Raw genomic sequence first — 17,834 nt, 5'->3', positions numbered from 1 at the left:
AGAGCTGTAAGAGCCGGCAGGTCAGGAAACACATGTCATCACTGATGCCGAGAGAAAATTAGGAAAACATCATAAGTAAATCCAGGTCATGAGCAGTAACCCCCCAAAAAGGTGCAAAGAAACCATGATCTCTCTACAATCAATATCGGGAGGTCTATAAACCACTCTCACACCAATATGGAACCATCTCTGTGGTGTTTCCATGGTGGTAACTGTCCCAACACTGCTGCCATCATCAGCATTACTGGCTATTTGTGTGTAGTTGCAGCCACATTACTGCTCTGTGTTATACTGAGGACACTCTGTACATTCTCATAGGATCCGGTTAGGATTGATGTTATACACAAATGCCTGAACCTATGTAGGGAATACAGAAATTGGAATTATGCTACTTCTATATGCAGGTACAGATGTCATACAGATGCCTTACATTCTGGACGGGAGTGTGGTGGAGGGATTTGTGACAAACAGCACGGCCGGTGCCACCAATACGTCACAATCCCACCACTGACACAGGTTTGTCAGCGGACGGAGGGACGCGAGGCACTGCCGGCACACGGCTATCTCAGGCACAGTGGGGGCTTATCTTAGTTATCCCACCACTGGCACCATGTGACCAAAAATATACTGCAAGCTAATCTTGCTCTAACAATTTACCGCAGTGGGGTATCTTGGATGCCCCACCACTGCCAACAACTTTCCAAGAACCACAGGGATTTATGTATATCCCACTTTCTCAGTTCCACTTTGGAACTCGCAGCTCTCCGGAGCCCCCCATACCCTCAGGTCAGTCAGGGAACTGCACCTAGGATAATTAGTCGGACGGGCTGCTTGTTGTGCACAGCCAATTAGACTACTGCAGTAAGGGAATCATCAATGCTGTGGCCTCAACCACTTATCCAGCAATATAAGACCCTTCCGGACTGCCAACTAGCCTAACCAACCGCACACACCGCGCTGCCACAAGCCACGCTTTACTTAATCAAAGAGTTAATTAAGAGGGTCCATGGCAAACCCCCCAAATTAGTAGCGATTATCTAACAAAGGTGCATAGTTCGTTTCTTAGAGCATGGAGACAGAGCTAATAGATTTTTATCATTTATTCCCAAAATGTGGGCAGTAATTACATAAATAAAAGTTGCTATAAAGTTGAGACTTTAAATATGTACAGTTGCAAATATGAAAACAACAAGGATTAAAAGGCAGAGTAACACTTACATGTGCATAGGTGGTATTAGGCAGACCATGTGGCTGGGGGATGGGCCGCTTAGCCAAACATCCCCACTCATCTGGGGTTCTTGTCAGCATGGACTCTGCAGCTCCAACTGACTGGAATTTGGTAGGGATTACCTTATAGCCTAGGGTCTGTGACCTCACGAAATGGGCGGCCTGGTGAGGTCCAACCCCCCTTTCTCTAAGTTATGATTTGGCTATAAAACTTAGAATAACTATATCTAAACAAGAAAAGCCCGTACCAACACACATAGGGCATCACTGTTTGTGACTTATCGAATAGAATCCAACAACACCAAGCATTCCATAATTAAGACACTTTATTTGGGAGCAATCCATATCTCAGTTTCTGGAGGGATTAGGATCATAAAAATTATGGATTGGTAAGCTGGTTTCATTGCCTATGCAGTGATACGATTATTATATCTCTGAGGGGTATGGTTTTTGCAATATGACTTGTTCTGATACTTCCCATATACTGGCATACAGCCACGTGCCCAGAACAAAGATCTTTTCCCTACTTTCTCATAGAATGAAGGATTCTAGAAGGTTACAGAAAACATCATACTTTATAGACATTTTACATTACACCTCCCCCCTTTAGAGGGCGCTACGGAGGCATTACCTGACGGTAATCGGCCATGCGCACCTCAGTGGGTTCGCCCCGGCGGGACAACCCATCAGCATTACTATGTTCGCTGCCCTTTTTGTGTTGTACAGTAAAGTCGTACTGTTGAAGGGCAAGGCTTCAGCGGAGCAACCTTCCATTGGTTCTGGACACTGTGAGCAACTAGCTCAGAGGGTTGTGATCGGTAACCACCGTGAAGGTGCACCCATACAGGTAGGGCTGCAAACGTTGCAGTGCCCACACCATAGCCACACACTCCTTCTCGATGGTCAAGTATGCCACTTCCCTCTGCAAAAGTTTCCGGCTCAGGTACAACACGGGGTGCTCCTGGTTCCCCGAGTCAACCTGGCTGAGCACAGCACAGAGGCCAAACTCGCTGGCGTCGGTCTGTACCAAAAACGGATGACTGCTGTCGACTGCTCAACACTGGAGAGCTGCACAGGGCTGCTTTCAAAGCTTGGAAGGCCGCCTCACATTCATCTGTCCAGTTGACTGGGGGTAGCCTCTGCTTGGGGAGGTCGGTCAAGGGTTTTGCAAGGGCGCTATAGTCCTGCACGAACCACCTATAGTACCCTGCAGTGCCCAAGAAGGACTTCACCTGTTTCTTGGTCCTGGGGCTGGGCCAGGACGCGATTGCGTCCACCTTTTCTGGCTCCGGACTCATGGAACCCCCGCCTACCCGGTGCCCCAGGTAGTGGACCTCGCTCATGCCCATCTGGCACTTTCCCGGCTTGATAGTCAGGCCTGCCTGGTGAAGATGCTTGAGCACCTCCTGGAGATGCTGAAGGTGTTCCTCCCACGTGGAACTGAAGATGGCGATGTCGTCCAAGTACGCCACTGCGTACTCCTCCAGTCCCTGAAGCAGGTGGTTGACCATCCGCTGGAAAGTGGCAGGGGCATTTTTCATGCCGAAGGGCATGACTGTGGACTCGTACAGTCCAAAGGGGGTGATAAAGGGGGATTTCTCCTGCGCCTCAGGGGAATCTGTCAGTATCCCCGACTCAGATCCATGATGGATATGTACCTTGCTTTCGCTAACCGCTCAAGCAGATCCTCGTTTTGCAGCTCACCAGCGATCATGTAGCGACACACGAGCGATCCTGACAAGTTCATATCGTTGTCGGGGTCGCTATGTGTGACGGGGCCCTTACTATCGAAGTCCAAACTATGTAATGATAAAGACCACTCAGCTCTGTTTCCCATTGATGAACTAGAAAGAGTTAACAGCGACAACTCCTTTCCAGGGTGACTCAGTATAACTAAGACCAGACTTTCATTCATTGTTCAAAAACATTCCTCTCCTAATCTCAAGGAAATCTGAAGGACTAATGAGGAGCATTGAAGATAGACAGAATTGTGAGGCCAACCTGATGTGTCAACTCTTTCCAAGCATTGCACAACCCAATCCTGCACACAATGGGTGACAGAAAGCCAATAACCCGGATAATACTCTGGATATCTAAGTAGTATCAGCACATTTCCTATGTCCCAACTGAACTCAGCTGCTTATTACTCTCCTAGAAGCTGGTAAAGGCACAGGTAGCCCTCAAGTCTCCTCCAATGGAAATAGCAGAGCAAATCTACATTACATGTCAGCATTCAGTGAGACACGATGATCGATAATGATTGATGGATATAAGTGTCATTATTATACTGCTGACCGTGATACCATATGTAAGGGCGAATTCACACGTCAGAGAAACATGGTCCATGTACATGCCCGTCCATCTCCCCAAATATGTCTATTGGGCCATGAAGTTTGGATAAGGATACCTGCGACCAGTTCATTCTTCACGGTCAGGACAAGAATTCGCCTTCACTATTGCACCTACTACTTTGGAAATAATGTTGAGTCACCTACACGCTACTAAGGAAATCTATCAGTTATTGCAGAAAAAAAAAAAAGGTAAAGTTTCACTACGATAGATAGATCAGGGTCACGTCAGAATAATCTCAGTGTAACGTATATCGTGCAAATATATAGTCCACATAATCATTCCAAAAATAATGCTAACTGATGTGCCTGAAAGTGACAGAAATAAGCACGGGATGTTCATATTTATTGTAGCACCATTTATTCCATGGCGCTTTACATGTGAGGGGTATACATAAAAACAAGTTAAGTAATCTTAAACAGTACAAGTCACAACTGGTACAGGAGGGGAGGACCCTGCCCCGCGAGGTCACACAATCTACAAGGAATGGGTGAGGATACAGAAGGTGAAGGTAGAGCTGGTTGCGCAGCGGTTTGGAGGATCGGTGGTTACTGCAGGTTGTAGGCTTGTCGGAAGAGGTAGGTCTTCAGGTTCCTTTTCAAGGTTTCCATGGTAGGCGAGAGTCTGATATGTTGGGGTAGAGAGTTCCAGAGTAGGGGGGATGCGCAGGAGAAATCTTGTATGCGATTGTGGGAAGAAGAGATAAGAAGGGAGTAGAGAAGGAGATCTTTGAGGATCGGAGGTTGCATGCAGGCAAGTACCGGGAGACGAGGTCACAGATGTAAGGAGGACACAGGTTGTGGATGGCTTTGTATGTCATGGTTAGGGTTTTGAACTGGAGTCTTTGGGTAATAGGGAGCCAGTGCAGGGATTGACAGAGGGGAGAGGCCGGGGAATAGCAGGGGGGATAGGAGGATTAGTCGGGCAGCAGAGTTTAGAATAGATTGGAGGGGTGCAAGAGTGTTAGAGGGGAAGCCACAGAGCAGGAGGTTACAGTAGTCGAGGCGGGAGATGAGGGCATGGACTAGGGTTTTTGCAGATTCTTGGTTGAGGAATGTACGGATCCAGGAAATATTTTTGAGCTGCAGTTTGCAGGAAGTGGAAAGGGCTTGTATATGTGATTTGAACGAGAGATCAGTGTCAAGAATAACCCCGAGGCAGCAAGCTTGTGGGACTGGGGAGAGTGGGCAGCAGTTTACCTTACTGCGTAGGTTCATTGGGGGGGGGGTGTCGAGTGATATGGGGGAAAGATGATGAATTCTGTTTTGTCCACATTAGCTTTCGGAAATCTAGCGGAGAAGAAGTATGAGATAGCGGACAGACATCGAGTGATTCTGGTTGGTAGTATAGTGATAGCTGGTCCAGAGATGTAGATCTGTGTGTCATCCGCATAGAGGTGAAACTGAAAGCCGTGAGATTCTATGAGCTGTCCCAGGCCGAAAGGTGTAATGGAGAAGAGCAGGGGCCCTAGGACTGAACCTTGTGGGACTCAAACAGATAGGGGGCGCGGTGAGGAGGTGGTGTGCGAGTGGGAGACGCTGAATGTCCGGTCTGTTAGGTATGACGCCAAGAGATGAGAGGGTCTGTAGTAATAGGGAATGGTCCACTGTGTCAAAGGCAGAGGACAGGTCCAGGAGGAGGACAGAGTAATGTCGCTTGGCCTAGGCGGTTAATAAGTCATTGATGACCTTAGTTAGGGCAGTTTCAGTGGAGTGGTGTGGCCAGAAGCCAGATTTTAAGCGGTCGACGAGGGAGCAAGAAGAGGTGAGAGGTCAGTTCAAGATGGACGTGTTGTTCCAGTAGTTTTGAGGCATAGGGGAGAAGTAATATGGGGCGATAGCTAGATCTAGAGGATGGGTCAAGAGAGGGCTTTTTTAGGATAGGTGTAATTGAGGCATGTTTAAACCTTGAGGAGAAAACACCAGTTGTCAGTGATGGGTTAGCGTTGGAATGAAGACTGTGGTGAGGTTTGGGATGAAGTGGGATGGGATCTGGTCAAGTGCACAGGTGGCGAGATGTTGGTTTTGGAGGAGAAGGGCTGGGCAGTTAGGAGGAAGGGCTCTGAGAGCTGTCGACCAAAACGGTCCCTGATGTTCGCAATCTTCTGCTTCAAAAATGAGGCAAAGTCTTCATCTGAGTGGAGAGGGAGGAGGTCCTGGGGGACGGAGGAGAGAATTGAAGGTGTTGAATAGCTGTTTAGGGTTGCGAGACAGGGAGAATATGAGATGAGAAGTAGGTTTGTTTAGCTGTGGCCTTGAAAGTAGTGAGAGACTGTTTGAATGCGATGAAGTCCTCATTGGAGTGGGATCTTTTCCATCTCCGCTCAGCAACCCTGGAAGCCTGTCTCAGTTCTTTGGTCAGGCTGGTGTGCCAGAGATGTCTGTTGATTTTGCGAGCTTTAGTATGTGTGAGAGGGGCAACCAATTACAAAGCTACAGCTATTGCGGTGTTATATAGAGTGGCAGCAGCATCCGCATTGTGTAGGGAACTTATGTTTGTAAGAGGGAGAAGGGATTCAGACAGTGAGTGTAGATCGAGGTGTTTAAGATTTCTGTGAGGGTGTGCAAGTTTGTAGGGTGGGGATTGTGGACCTGGAGAGGAGAGGGAAGAGAATGTATAAGTAGGTTGTGGTCAGAAAGAGGAAGAGGTGAGTAAGAGAGGTTAGATAGGGAGCAGAGCAGGTGAAGAGAGGTCCAGTGTGTGGCCATCTTTGTGAGTGGCTGCAGAAGACCATTGAGTGAGGCCAAAGGAGGAAGTGAGAGATATGTTTAGCGGCAGCTGAGAGGGAAGTGTCACTGGGGATGTTGAAGTCGCCCAAGATGATAGTGGTGATGTCAGCGGAAAGAAAATGAAGTAGCCAGGTGGTGAAGTGGTCAAAGAATGTGGTGGCTGGCCCTAGGGGGCGGTAAATGACAGCCAGTTGGAGGTTGGGAGTGTAAAAGAGGGTGGCAGTGGGATGTGAGTGAAAGAGCAGTTATCTGACAGGAGAAAACCAACTCCCCTGCCATGCTTGCTGCTGGGGCGGGGGGGGGGGGGGGGGGGAAGGTCGTGGCTGTAGGAAAGTTTATTCATATTTCACAGATTTCTCTTGGCTGAAGAGCCACAGATCAGCACTGGGGTTTAATATGGCTAGTCCACTCATTCTCACAGCCCAAATTCAGGAGGTTGGGGTACTGGCAAATTCTGTATTGCAATCCTGAATTGCTATTAGATCTATACTACGCTGTAGCACGTGGGTCAGAAATGCCTCCGATGTGGACACCCACACTTTTACAAGAGATGAAGAGGAAAACTATATCAGAAATCCATTTTTTCTACGAGGCGGTCTTCTGCACATTTCCTCCTAGCGTATTGTATGAGTCTAGGATGCCACAGCCTACCTGAGACGTATAGATCAGCCCTCCTCAACCTGCTCTAGTGATTTACAAGACTGCGAACCGTGGGCACTTTTACAATCGCCCAGCAGGGCACAGTGCCATGGTATATGTTGGGGCAGGCAGGTCACCCTCAGCTACAAGAAGAATTATAGGGGTGGAAGGTGCCTCAATCTAAGTACCCTCAGACACTAGTTTTATCTTACAGAGCAGCACCCTTCTGTACAGAGAATAAGGAATATTTCTATTTTAATAATGTATGATGGTTGCTTCCACCAATGTTTCCTCTGAAGTCACAGCTTTTGTAGCAACATCACCATCTGCTCTGTCAGGTCAGTCTGTCACCAGATTCAGCACAGTCACGCTTTGTGAGATCTAAGTAACCTACCTAATGGAAAGGCTTAAAAGAGCCATCACTTAGATTCCTCATACTATCCCTAGAGCGAGCACCACAGATGTCAGCATTTCTACATTACAAACATCTCATCCCCCATCCATATGGCCAGCAACCAAATGACTTCAAGTTGTCTGCTCATACAGGAGCAATGGGGAGAAAAGTATGCTCTGAAGACACCCATAGTCATCATGTCATGGCCTCTGGATAGACTCAATCTGCAGCATTCTGCTTACTAGAGAATGTGTAGAAAACAACACAGATGTAGAAAGTCTGGAAGAGAAGTCACCGTCAAAAAGCATACAGATCCCCAACAATGCCAGCAGTTAGACAGATAAGGCCGGGGTCACACTAGAGAGAAATACGGACGAGTGAGAGGCGTAAAAGCCACGCATTGCACACGGACCAATGATTCTCTATGGGGTAGCTCCCATCAGCCGTATATTTCTTGCGCATATTTTACGGTTCAAGACAATCGCAGCTGCGATCGTCAGCGTATTCCGGCCGAAATACGCCAATGCAAGTCTATGGGTGTGCAAAAAAAAAAAACGCAAAAATCTGCCCCCAGAAAAGGTGCATCTATTCCCATTGCTAATGAACTAATGAGTGCAAGAAAGTTTCTGCATTTTTTCCCACGCTCATCAGTTCACGTCAGGTCAGCCAGTGACGTCAGTGAGGCTGGGCGGAGTCCCTGGCTGACGTGAGGTGAACTAATGAGCGTAGGAAAAAATACAGAAACTTTCTCACGCTCATTAGTTCATCTCCGGGCAGCCAGGGAGACTGCACAGAGATGAAATAATTTATTCTGGCAGTGGTTTACATGAGGCTGGTCACATTAGCATCGGTCCCTGTGTAAACCACTTAACCCTTTCTGATGGATTGCAGCGGGGGACCTGACTGAGCAGCAGAGAGGCAAGTGATGCTTTTTTTGTTACAGGTCAATGGTTTAGTTTTGGAGTAACATAGGAATAAATTGTCAAAAACTAGGTGTCATTATTTCATTAAAATAATTTTTTATTAGTGTGTGTTTAACCGTTTAATAGTCTAGGGTTAATAATTGATAAGTGTCTTATTGACACCTCTCCATTATTAAATCGGCTTAATGTGACCTTCCAATTGCAAGGTGACATTAACCTATTCATATTAACCTATTAGCCACCACTACAGGACAATGGGAAGAGAGAATAAGAAGTGCCAGAAAAGGCGCAACTTATATATGTGCCTTTTCTGGGGTGTCTGGGGACAGATTTTTGTAGCCGAAAGAGGGGGGCAAAATCAATGGTCTCTCTCAAGGCTAGTAAAATCTGCCCTCACTCACCTGCTTTACCTCTCTGGTTGCATTTTTTTTCCAACGAATTAACCCCTTAAATTAGCACCTAGATTTCCCAAATTTTACACACCAATCCTAATCAGGGACATAAAAAAAATACATGAAATGAATGTAAGCCATGTGTCATTTCATGTCTGGTTTTAGAATGATTTTGCAACTATTCTGCTATGTAGAACTCTATGAAAATATATATATATATATATATATATATATATATATATATATATATATATATATATATACACACACATATATATATACACATATATATACACACACAAATAATTATTCTGTGTTTATATATCTATTCTTTCATTTGGGATTAAACCTGTCATTGGGCTCCATTATATGTCCATTTTGCAAGCCTGCGAGAAAATCTCGGCATACGGATGCCATAAGGAATATATACGGATGCTTAAATGCGCAAAATACGCGGCCACACCTCAACAACGGATGACATACGGATCACTATTTAGGGGACATTTCTCCATATTACGCATGGAAAGTACGGATCGTATTTATCGTCTGTTAAGGTACTGTCACACTTAGCGATGTACCAGCGATATGACGCGGTCAGGATCGCTGGTACATCGCTAAGTGGTCGCTAGTGAGCTGCCACACAGGCAGATCTCACCAACGACATCGCTGGGGACGGGGGTCGCTACTTACCTGTCATACCAGGCGATCCTGCGTCCTCCCGCCCGGCTCCACGCGTCGCTCGTCGTCACAGCAGGAAGCGCCGCAGGAAGCTGACGACGAGAAACAGTCCAGCCTGTTCTTGCGCGATCAGCGATAACCAGCGGGGGAGCGGGTTGTAGGCAAGTATCAGACACAGCGATATCGCTAGCGATATCGCTATAACGTCACAAGTTATAGCGATATTGCTAGCGTGACAGTACCTTAAGTGTGACCCCAGCCTGAGAGTTAGAAACTCTTCCAAGGGTCAGTCAGAATGCGCTCGCTAAGGGAGTCTCAGTTAATCCATTCTACAGCCATCAATAGTCAGTGCAACACAGAGGCTATAGAAGGCAAATGATGCAAGTTTTTGAATGAAACCCAAACATCAAAATGATTAATACATGCTGGTAAACAAGAGAAAAAAAAAAAAGTTTCCAAAGGTAGTCAAACCCTTTAAAATAGACTTAGGTTTTTCATAAATGCAATTTGTATTTCCATGTACAGGTTGCAGTCTGATACCACCCAATGTTTGTCTCTGTGCACATCTGTGTGGGATCTTCTTATAGAATTGGCCAAAGGTACAACAACATTGTATTATTTCAGGACAATCCTTTTTTGGTTGTGTAAAAAGACACCCAGAAACAGTCTACTACGTACGAGTGTCTGCCTCCAGTAGATGTACACAGCTAAAAACGATGCCAGGCAGAGCGCACATTCGCATTGTCGGCACCATTATAGTCTACAGCCCTGTCTGCGCATACGCCCATATCCCCTTTTGTAGGGAGGTTCAGACTTAAGCTCCGATAAGGCCACTGAATGGATGGCAGAAGGAGGGTGATAGCACCCCGACTACAATGTGGTCCGTCAGTCATGTGACATAGTCAGCACTTATGATAATTTTGTTGTTCTGCTGCAAAACTGCTTCAAAAACTCTTGGAGAACTTTTTTTTTTTTTCCATGAGAAATCAACTTTGATGTTCATTATGAGGAATTTTTTTTTAGCATTTTTTTTTTATTGTTCCTAAATGGAATAGACTCCATACTAGGCACTGTCCAATTAAAAGGCTGCAATGAACATTTGGGCGGGGGGGGGGGGGGTAAAAACTCTTCTTCCATAGCCACTTCAGGAAAAGAAGAACTTCTACTCCAAAATCTCTGAAAACTTTATAATCACCTAAAAATTCAAGGAAGGATTAAAATATTACCAAAGGTAATAACACATTCATTTTTGTTGACATATTAAAAAAATTTAAAAAGAAAGATTGATGAAAAGAATGAGAAAAACTGCTGCATCATGTGAACATACACTTGAGCAGCTGCAGACTCATTGTGCCTCCCCCATGAAAATGCATACTGGCTTCCTATAGCTATTCTTTGTAATGCACACTATAAAGGACACAGTGGTAGCCTTAAGGCCCCGTCTCATATAGTGAGATCGCTGATGTGTCACCAATTTTGTGACGCAACAGCGATCTCACTACATGTGACACATAGCGGCGAGCGCCCCCCCGCCGCCACTGGATATTGCTGATCGTGCTCGAATGTCCTGGGCCATTTTTTCATTGTCAGCGTCCCGCTGGCTAGCACGCAACGCTGTGTTTGACGCCGACGAGTAACCTCATTAGCGACGCAGAACTCAGGGACGCAGGCTGGAATCGTTCACAATAGCTGCTGTGTGACAACGCACCAGCGATCCTTACCAGGTCGTATCGTTGTCGGGATCGCTGGTGCGTCACTATGTGAAATGGGACCCTTAGAAGTGAATGGGCAAATAACATTTGTCTCCACAGGTCATGCTCATTCCAACAGGTTGCACAAACACTTCAGACATTCCTGAGTGCTAAAAGCAGCTGTTCTCACTCAGGACGAGCTGTAATTAGCAGAGACAGTCCTTTATTGTGGCTTCTCTCTGCCATCATCTCTTGATGTTCGAAGTATGCCTGGGCATTTTCTATCATTATTTGCATCTTGGACTCATTACGTTGCAGAGCTGCAGGAAAATAAAACTTTTGGGTTGGCCATTTACTTCTATGACAGGGATAACATGGCATTCTCTGCACTATAACAAGCCACTATTCAGAATCTAAAACCTATTAGCAAGACTTCTGGGGTAAAATTATAGCTCTGTCCTTCGTACAACACCATCACATAATGAAGCTTTGGTAATTAATGTGGTTATATGATAGGAACATTTTCCTAGTAATCCTTCCCATAATTGCTATGTAAATAATATGGCCATGGGTCAATGTAAGTGACCACAAGGTACCTGAACCCTGGCCCAAACAGCTAGTGGCTGGGGCCATAGTAAAGATTCACCTCCGGCGGAGAGGTGTAGCAAGGAGAACCAGAGGAGGAACCACAGCAAGATACTAAGAAGTTCTCAGACATAACACAAGATTACATGGCAATGGTATCTAGCCAAATAGTCAAACCAAAGGTGTAGGGGTGATAGGTTGTCTGTGGCCCATGGCACTATCTGATGGGCATGGCCAGCTCTAGGAACACACACTGATGTGGTAGGAAGACAAGGATTCTTAGGTCTTTGTGGGCATGGTACATAACGGTAGGGGTCTAGTCAGTCATATGAACACACACAATAGACAACAATGGGACAAGCTCTCCATGTATACATCCCAAGTGGAGGGGAGGAGGAAAGAAGCTCTGATCAAAAGGCAGCCAAGCAGGCTTAGGAGCCACAGGAGGCTATGGGAGAAATGGAATAGCAAATCCAATGTTATTCTACAAATGGACTCACATATAAAGTACAGTCATCAAAGGTGTTTTCTTGAACAAATATTGATGACCTATCCTTACAATACCCAATAATCCCTCTGCTCGCCGGTTTTCAGCACCAGAACAGCTCCATATACATTGTGTAGTGGCCGCTCGAGTTCGCCAACACAGCTCCTGCTAATCTGTGGGGTGCCGGATGGAAGACCCCCTCCGAACTGCTATTAATCAATCTTAGAATAGCTCATCAATATCTAAGTAGTGGAAAGCCAAATTACTGACTCAAATATCTATGATAAATCACCTGGCCAAATAACAACTAATCTGTATGCCTAAATAGTGCACCTATACAAGTACATACAGCCATGATACTCATGGGCATAATCAAACAGTGCCATACTCCAAGAGATGCCAGGCTACAAAATCTTCTACCCCAGAGGCAAGAGGCACAGCATAGAGGGTGAAGTCCACTCCACAGCAGCTTACATGAGCCCTAAAAAAGAAGCCATCAGTACATTTATTTTTATATATAGATGTGTCTGTCTACATGCACTAGCTCACAGACTATGTTCTACAGGGACCTAATGTCTGGAGAAACAGAAAAAAATAAATAAATAAAATCACAGCATGCGCCACTCAGGCACATGGCAATTTGGGAACTTTACAGGCCCAAAGAGTTCTGCACTCAGCCCTAGAACTGAGTAGCAATACCAGAGACAATACATGAACAAAGGGGGTTCAGTTAATGGAGGAAATACTTTTCTGGGTACATGGAACTTTACTATATCACCATTTGTCTCCAATTTTTATAGTAATCAAGCACAAAAAAGAATTCTACATTACAAAGGTATTCTTCATCACATGGCATCATATAGTCGCACGAGCAGTCAGTACGGCTCCATACTCAAGTGCCCCAGGGAACGCGCGCCTGCATAAAGTCTACTGCTTGAAGCTTGTCTATGACGGTGACCAACGTGATCAGTGCCGACTCTGGGACAGGAAAGACATGGACTGATAGAAAGTTCACGCAGGTCATAAAACATGCAATACTAGAGTCTTCATCTGGGTGTCCAAGCAGCAAAATGCATTTATTTTACTTGCTTATATAACACCATAAATTCAATAATGCTTTCCAGACACAATCACTGTCCCCATAGGGATTTTTTATTGTGACCCCCCCCCTATCAGTTTATTTTGGGAGTGTGGGAGGACACCCATGCAAACTGCCTTGCAGCGCTGGGGTCCTGGATTCAAATCCCATCAAGGACAACGTCTGCAAGGAGTTTAAGAACTAAATCCACTGATACATATCAATATATCCTATATCTTACCCATAATCAAGCTGTCAGTGCGTGCGTCTTGTGGCAGCCCCGACACGCGTTTCGCGTGGGCTTCCTCGGGTGGCTGTAATGCGAAACGCACGTCGGGGGCTGCCACAGGACGCACGCACTGACAACTTGATGATGGGTAAGATTTGCATACCTCTGGTTATGTTTCTTGAAACGTGGACTGGGTTTGTTATATTGATTACTGAGCGATCTATGGAGATTATTACCCAATCCTAATCCTTTGTGCACTTTATACGCACTAAGCACTTTGTCCACATTATGAGGTTTACACTCTTTTTGAGCTAAACCATTTTTTGAGGTTTGCTGTCTCTGCCTATACTGTTACTACAGTGCAGTTTTTGTAGTCCTACCACACATGAACTTTTTATATTACGCTTTGTTTATCTGAGTCTACTACATGTGATTTTTACCTGGATTAATAAATCTTTTTTTTTTTTTTTAAATAAATTTGGATATCAGTGCTCCGTGTTTTCCTGTAGGATTAATGTCTGCTTGTGATTGTTTCCTCCCCGATTTCAAAGACATCCTGATAGAGAAAGTAGATGATGAGCCCCAATGGGGACAGCGATGATAATGTCTGTAAAGCGCTGTGGAATTAATGGCGCTATATGAGTAAAATAAACACATACAAAATAAACATGCACATGGGAACATGCAAACTCCTTGCAGATATTGTCCTTGGTGGGATCTGAACACAGGACCCCAGCGCTGTAAAGCAACAGTGCTAATTGCTTTTTTCACATGTCCATACAGATTTCATTCATATACCACAATTAATGACATCTGCATGTAAACCTAGTCTTGGTGTATTTATATGCTGTGGTCTTATCATGTTTTCTGTGTAAATCATGATAGGACCACAGCGCTGGCTTGCAAGTTGGCAGAGTTTTCTAACGAGAGCAGGAGCACATGCAGCCGGCCTGAGAATCTCTCCTCCTGGCACATGAAATGCTTGTGTGCAATGCCGATTCCCATCCAGCATTCTTCAGTAAGGCCTGCAGCTTTCTGTGACGTTACGCTCTTATCTTGTCTGTAGTAACAGGCCCGATGCTCAGAATTCCTGACTTGCTCAGAGGATGAAGAGGAGCTGGTCTGGAGCCAGGGACAGAATGCCACCTATGTGTGTCAATAATCCAAGCTGCAATCTGCCCTACAAAGCTGGCTTATATCTGCAGCAGATATTCGCATGTGCTCGGGAGAGGAGGGAAACAAAGATGCCCAGTAATAGTCACTGAGGGTACTGAAATAATGTGCAAAGACTTCTGGAAAGTGTTGGCACAAAATCACTCCCCTTCAAAAATCACCAACATGAGCTTTTATGCCCAATTCATAGTTATTACCCATGTCCCCCTAGAGACAAGCAGCAGATGTGACTGTAACCTCTGCGCCCCCTATAGTTACGCCCACGCACAACGCAATCAATATCTAAGGTTTCCCATTCAGAAGCTGCTTGTTAGGTGTAAAAATAATATCACCGCAGCCAAGAAAAGATTCATCAAGTTTTTTCCCAAGAACAGCGAAGCCATGTGGGAATTCATTAACAGCTCAGAAAATCTCAGGAGCGAGGTACCATGACGGCACGGAAGATATCTGCAGGACCATTAAAGCCACACGCTAGATTTATATACAAATATGATTATTATACGATCGGTATAGATTTATATTGTTCTACCTATACAAAAAAAATCTATGATATTATACTAGGAGGGTCCAATATCTTCTATAGGCTCATTATCAATGTGATATGGAGGACAAAGCGGTCTTACCTTATCAAACTCATCGTGCAGCTCAGCCAAGCTTGGTCTCAGCAGCTTCTCACCAAGGTCTGCTGCTGTGTGCCGATAGTGATCAATCCTGGGCACAGCATCAATGGTATTGTGCCCGAAGGTCCGCAGGTAATAAGTATTCGTGTGGGTATCGTAGTGGTAGTGATGACCTCCTGAATGTAGGCTACCTTCACTTAACACTGTATCTCCATTCTGAAAGCTCACCCCACCTCCACCTTCACCACTTGCCATCTCAGGAGAGCTTCCATCTGGATCAGCCGGGTCCACAAAGTTTACCCTAAATCGTCCTTTGGCTTCCTCACCGCCTGAACCCCCCCTTCCTCTATGGGTTACAGCATCAGTCGGAGGTGGCACTGGCCCATGGACCCCGGCAGACGCCTCCTTGGCTACTTCACTGACAGGATCCACTTGGAAGCGGCTCTGACTTGGAGTGGGACCCAAGGGCCTGCCCAACTGGGCATCATCGGTTTGTAGTTCCTCTTCATCTTGAGTAGACCGGGTATGAGACAAGGAGGACTTCCCTGGCTCAGCCAGGGCTGATGATAACTTTGTCTTCTTTTCCATGTGCGGTTATTTCTCTGAAGACGATGCTACCGGAGAAATATCTGAAATCACATAGAAGAGGGGATTAGGCATCCAGTATATACTATATACAGCCACTCTGCAGCTCTACAAGCCTCTACTCGGCCCGGGCTGCTGTTTTGTACTGATGTTCCACCTCCTCGTAATCCAAAATACACCTAACAAAGTGAGTGCACACCCAGCGCTCCCCGAGCACCACTCCTGTGCCGAGGAATGATGAATGTGACTATTGTGAGAGCCCAGGGGAGGAGAGCGGGCGTGGAAAGACGCCTCTCATTTCCATGAAGGGACAAGTAGAAGCTGTGTGCGAGCTGCCCCCACTCACATCCTACAGGAGCGGGCACCGTACTGCTCTATGCACAGGGATGCTACATTACTGCACCAGGCTCAGGGGACCGGTGTATGATTGGCAGAGTGGCCCCAGCACCGACCAGCACATGGGCCAGCTGTGTCACCAGGGGAAGGGACGATCTGGATATAGCGTGCACCATATTGTGCACCACATACATATACCGTACAGCACGGGACAAGTAGGATATTGTACAGCACTGTGTATACACGAATAATATGGGCCGTCACTGTACATGTAGGATATTGTACAGCACTGTGTATACACGTATAATATGGGCCGTCACTGTACATGTAGTATACGAGTATAAAATACACCTTCAAAAACTGACGGCGTATTATATGTACATACAGTGCTATACAATATGCAGTAGGGTGTGTACAATCTATACACTGTATAGTATATCAGCTCTGCCAGTGTTACATTACATGCCCTATATGCGGGGCCTGGTATGTGATATGTACATGTTCTATACGGTGCGGCGACGGATACGCGCCCTGGGCGGTGCGGCGACGGATACGCGCCCTGGGCGGTGTGCTCACCAGTGGCGGACATGTCACTAGTGTAGATGAGTGGCCCTGCACAGCAGTTGGCAGTGTACACTGTGCCGGCTCCTGGCCTGTGGGGCCACACACCGCCCTGCACGGGCCTCTGCGGTGTCCGCTCACACTTCCTCCATGTACAGCGCCGGGATGTGATGGCTCATGTCCCGGCTCCGGGGCCGCAGCTGGCTCGGTTTCAGCCACGGTGTCGGCTCCGTATGTGGCAGGGACACGCCGCGCTCCCGGCCACAATGTAACCGCCTGCTCCCCGTCCGGAGATACCGCAGGACCAGCCGCCCCATCCTCTCCGCAGTGACCGCCGCCCCCCGGCCGGCACATGCCATGTGAGCTCCCGGCTCCCCTCCACATGGCCGCCGCATCCCTGGAAACCATGAAGAGACACAGCCTAGCAGGAGCCGCCGCACTCTCCCGCCTCAGCCGCGTACATGACCAGGACTGCCGTCCCGGGGGCCTGTCCCATCCTCCGTGTTACCTGCCGGTGTCCGCAGCCCGGAGCTGTGGCCTGGCGCTGGTTCCGGTGTGATGCTGTGCACGGAGCTGTGGAGCCGCCTCCGGTCCTCACACTGCAGCCTCTTCTCTGCCGGGTGTTTGGATGGGAGGCGCATGCGTTCCACAAGGAACTCCCAGCGCCCGGATTACCGGCTCCGCTGTGTAAAAGGGCGGTGTCAGTGTAACACCCCAGAGCTAGCAGCCATGTGCACCGCCGCGGCTCCGCTACAGCTGCAGGGCTCTGCTATATGGCACGGCTCCGCCACATCCGCACGGCTCTGCTATATGGCACGGCTCCGCTACATCCGCACGGCTCCGCTACATCCGCACGGCTCTGCTATATGGCACGGCTCCGCTACATCCGCACGGCTCTGCTATATGGCACACCTGCACAGTTCTACTACCCTGTGTGGCGCACAGCGTCTTCTGGTCCCGGTGACCTCCCCTCTGAGGCCAGGGTCACACTAGCATATGGCATCCAATAAGAGAGCAGAGAAGCTGCTATCTCCATCTCCTCCATTGCAGGGGTCCGCGTATATCTTGGATGGTATCCGAGTAATCTGCCCTGTGTCACTCGCCCCCATAGACTTGTATGTGTCCGAGCGAGCCGAGACTCAGACGATTGTCCGTGAC

The 17,834-nt window shown here is 47.0% G+C and overlaps 1 protein-coding gene across 2 annotated transcripts in view; it reads right to left on the bottom strand.

The window, feature by feature from the left end:
* The window catches only part of SLC12A2 (solute carrier family 12 member 2), a 128,102-nt gene extending 110,538 nt beyond the window's left edge, over positions 1-17,564 (bottom strand). The window contains exons 1-2 of one of the 2 annotated variants that reach the window (XM_073557738.1): positions 17,185-17,564; positions 15,198-15,823 (exon numbers count right to left, since the gene is read on the bottom strand). In XM_073557738.1, coding sequence (XP_073413839.1) covers positions 15,198-15,782 — 585 coding nt within the window. In that variant the 5' untranslated portion in view covers positions 15,783-15,823; positions 17,185-17,564. Of the gene's footprint in view, positions 1-15,197; positions 15,934-17,184 lie in introns of those variants that run through there. The other variant, XM_073557739.1, reaches the window with a different exon arrangement.
* Positions 17,565-17,834: the final 270 nt, after the last annotated feature.

The sequence above is a fragment of the Dendrobates tinctorius genome, unplaced genomic scaffold (genome assembly GCF_039654945.1).
Source record: "Dendrobates tinctorius isolate UK_male_01 unplaced genomic scaffold, ASM3965494v1 ptg000003l, whole genome shotgun sequence".
NCBI classification, from domain to species: Eukaryota; Metazoa; Chordata; class Amphibia; order Anura; family Dendrobatidae; genus Dendrobates; species Dendrobates tinctorius.
The sequence above is the reverse complement of the archived record's forward strand: the minus strand, read 5'-3'. Positions and strand labels throughout refer to the sequence as shown.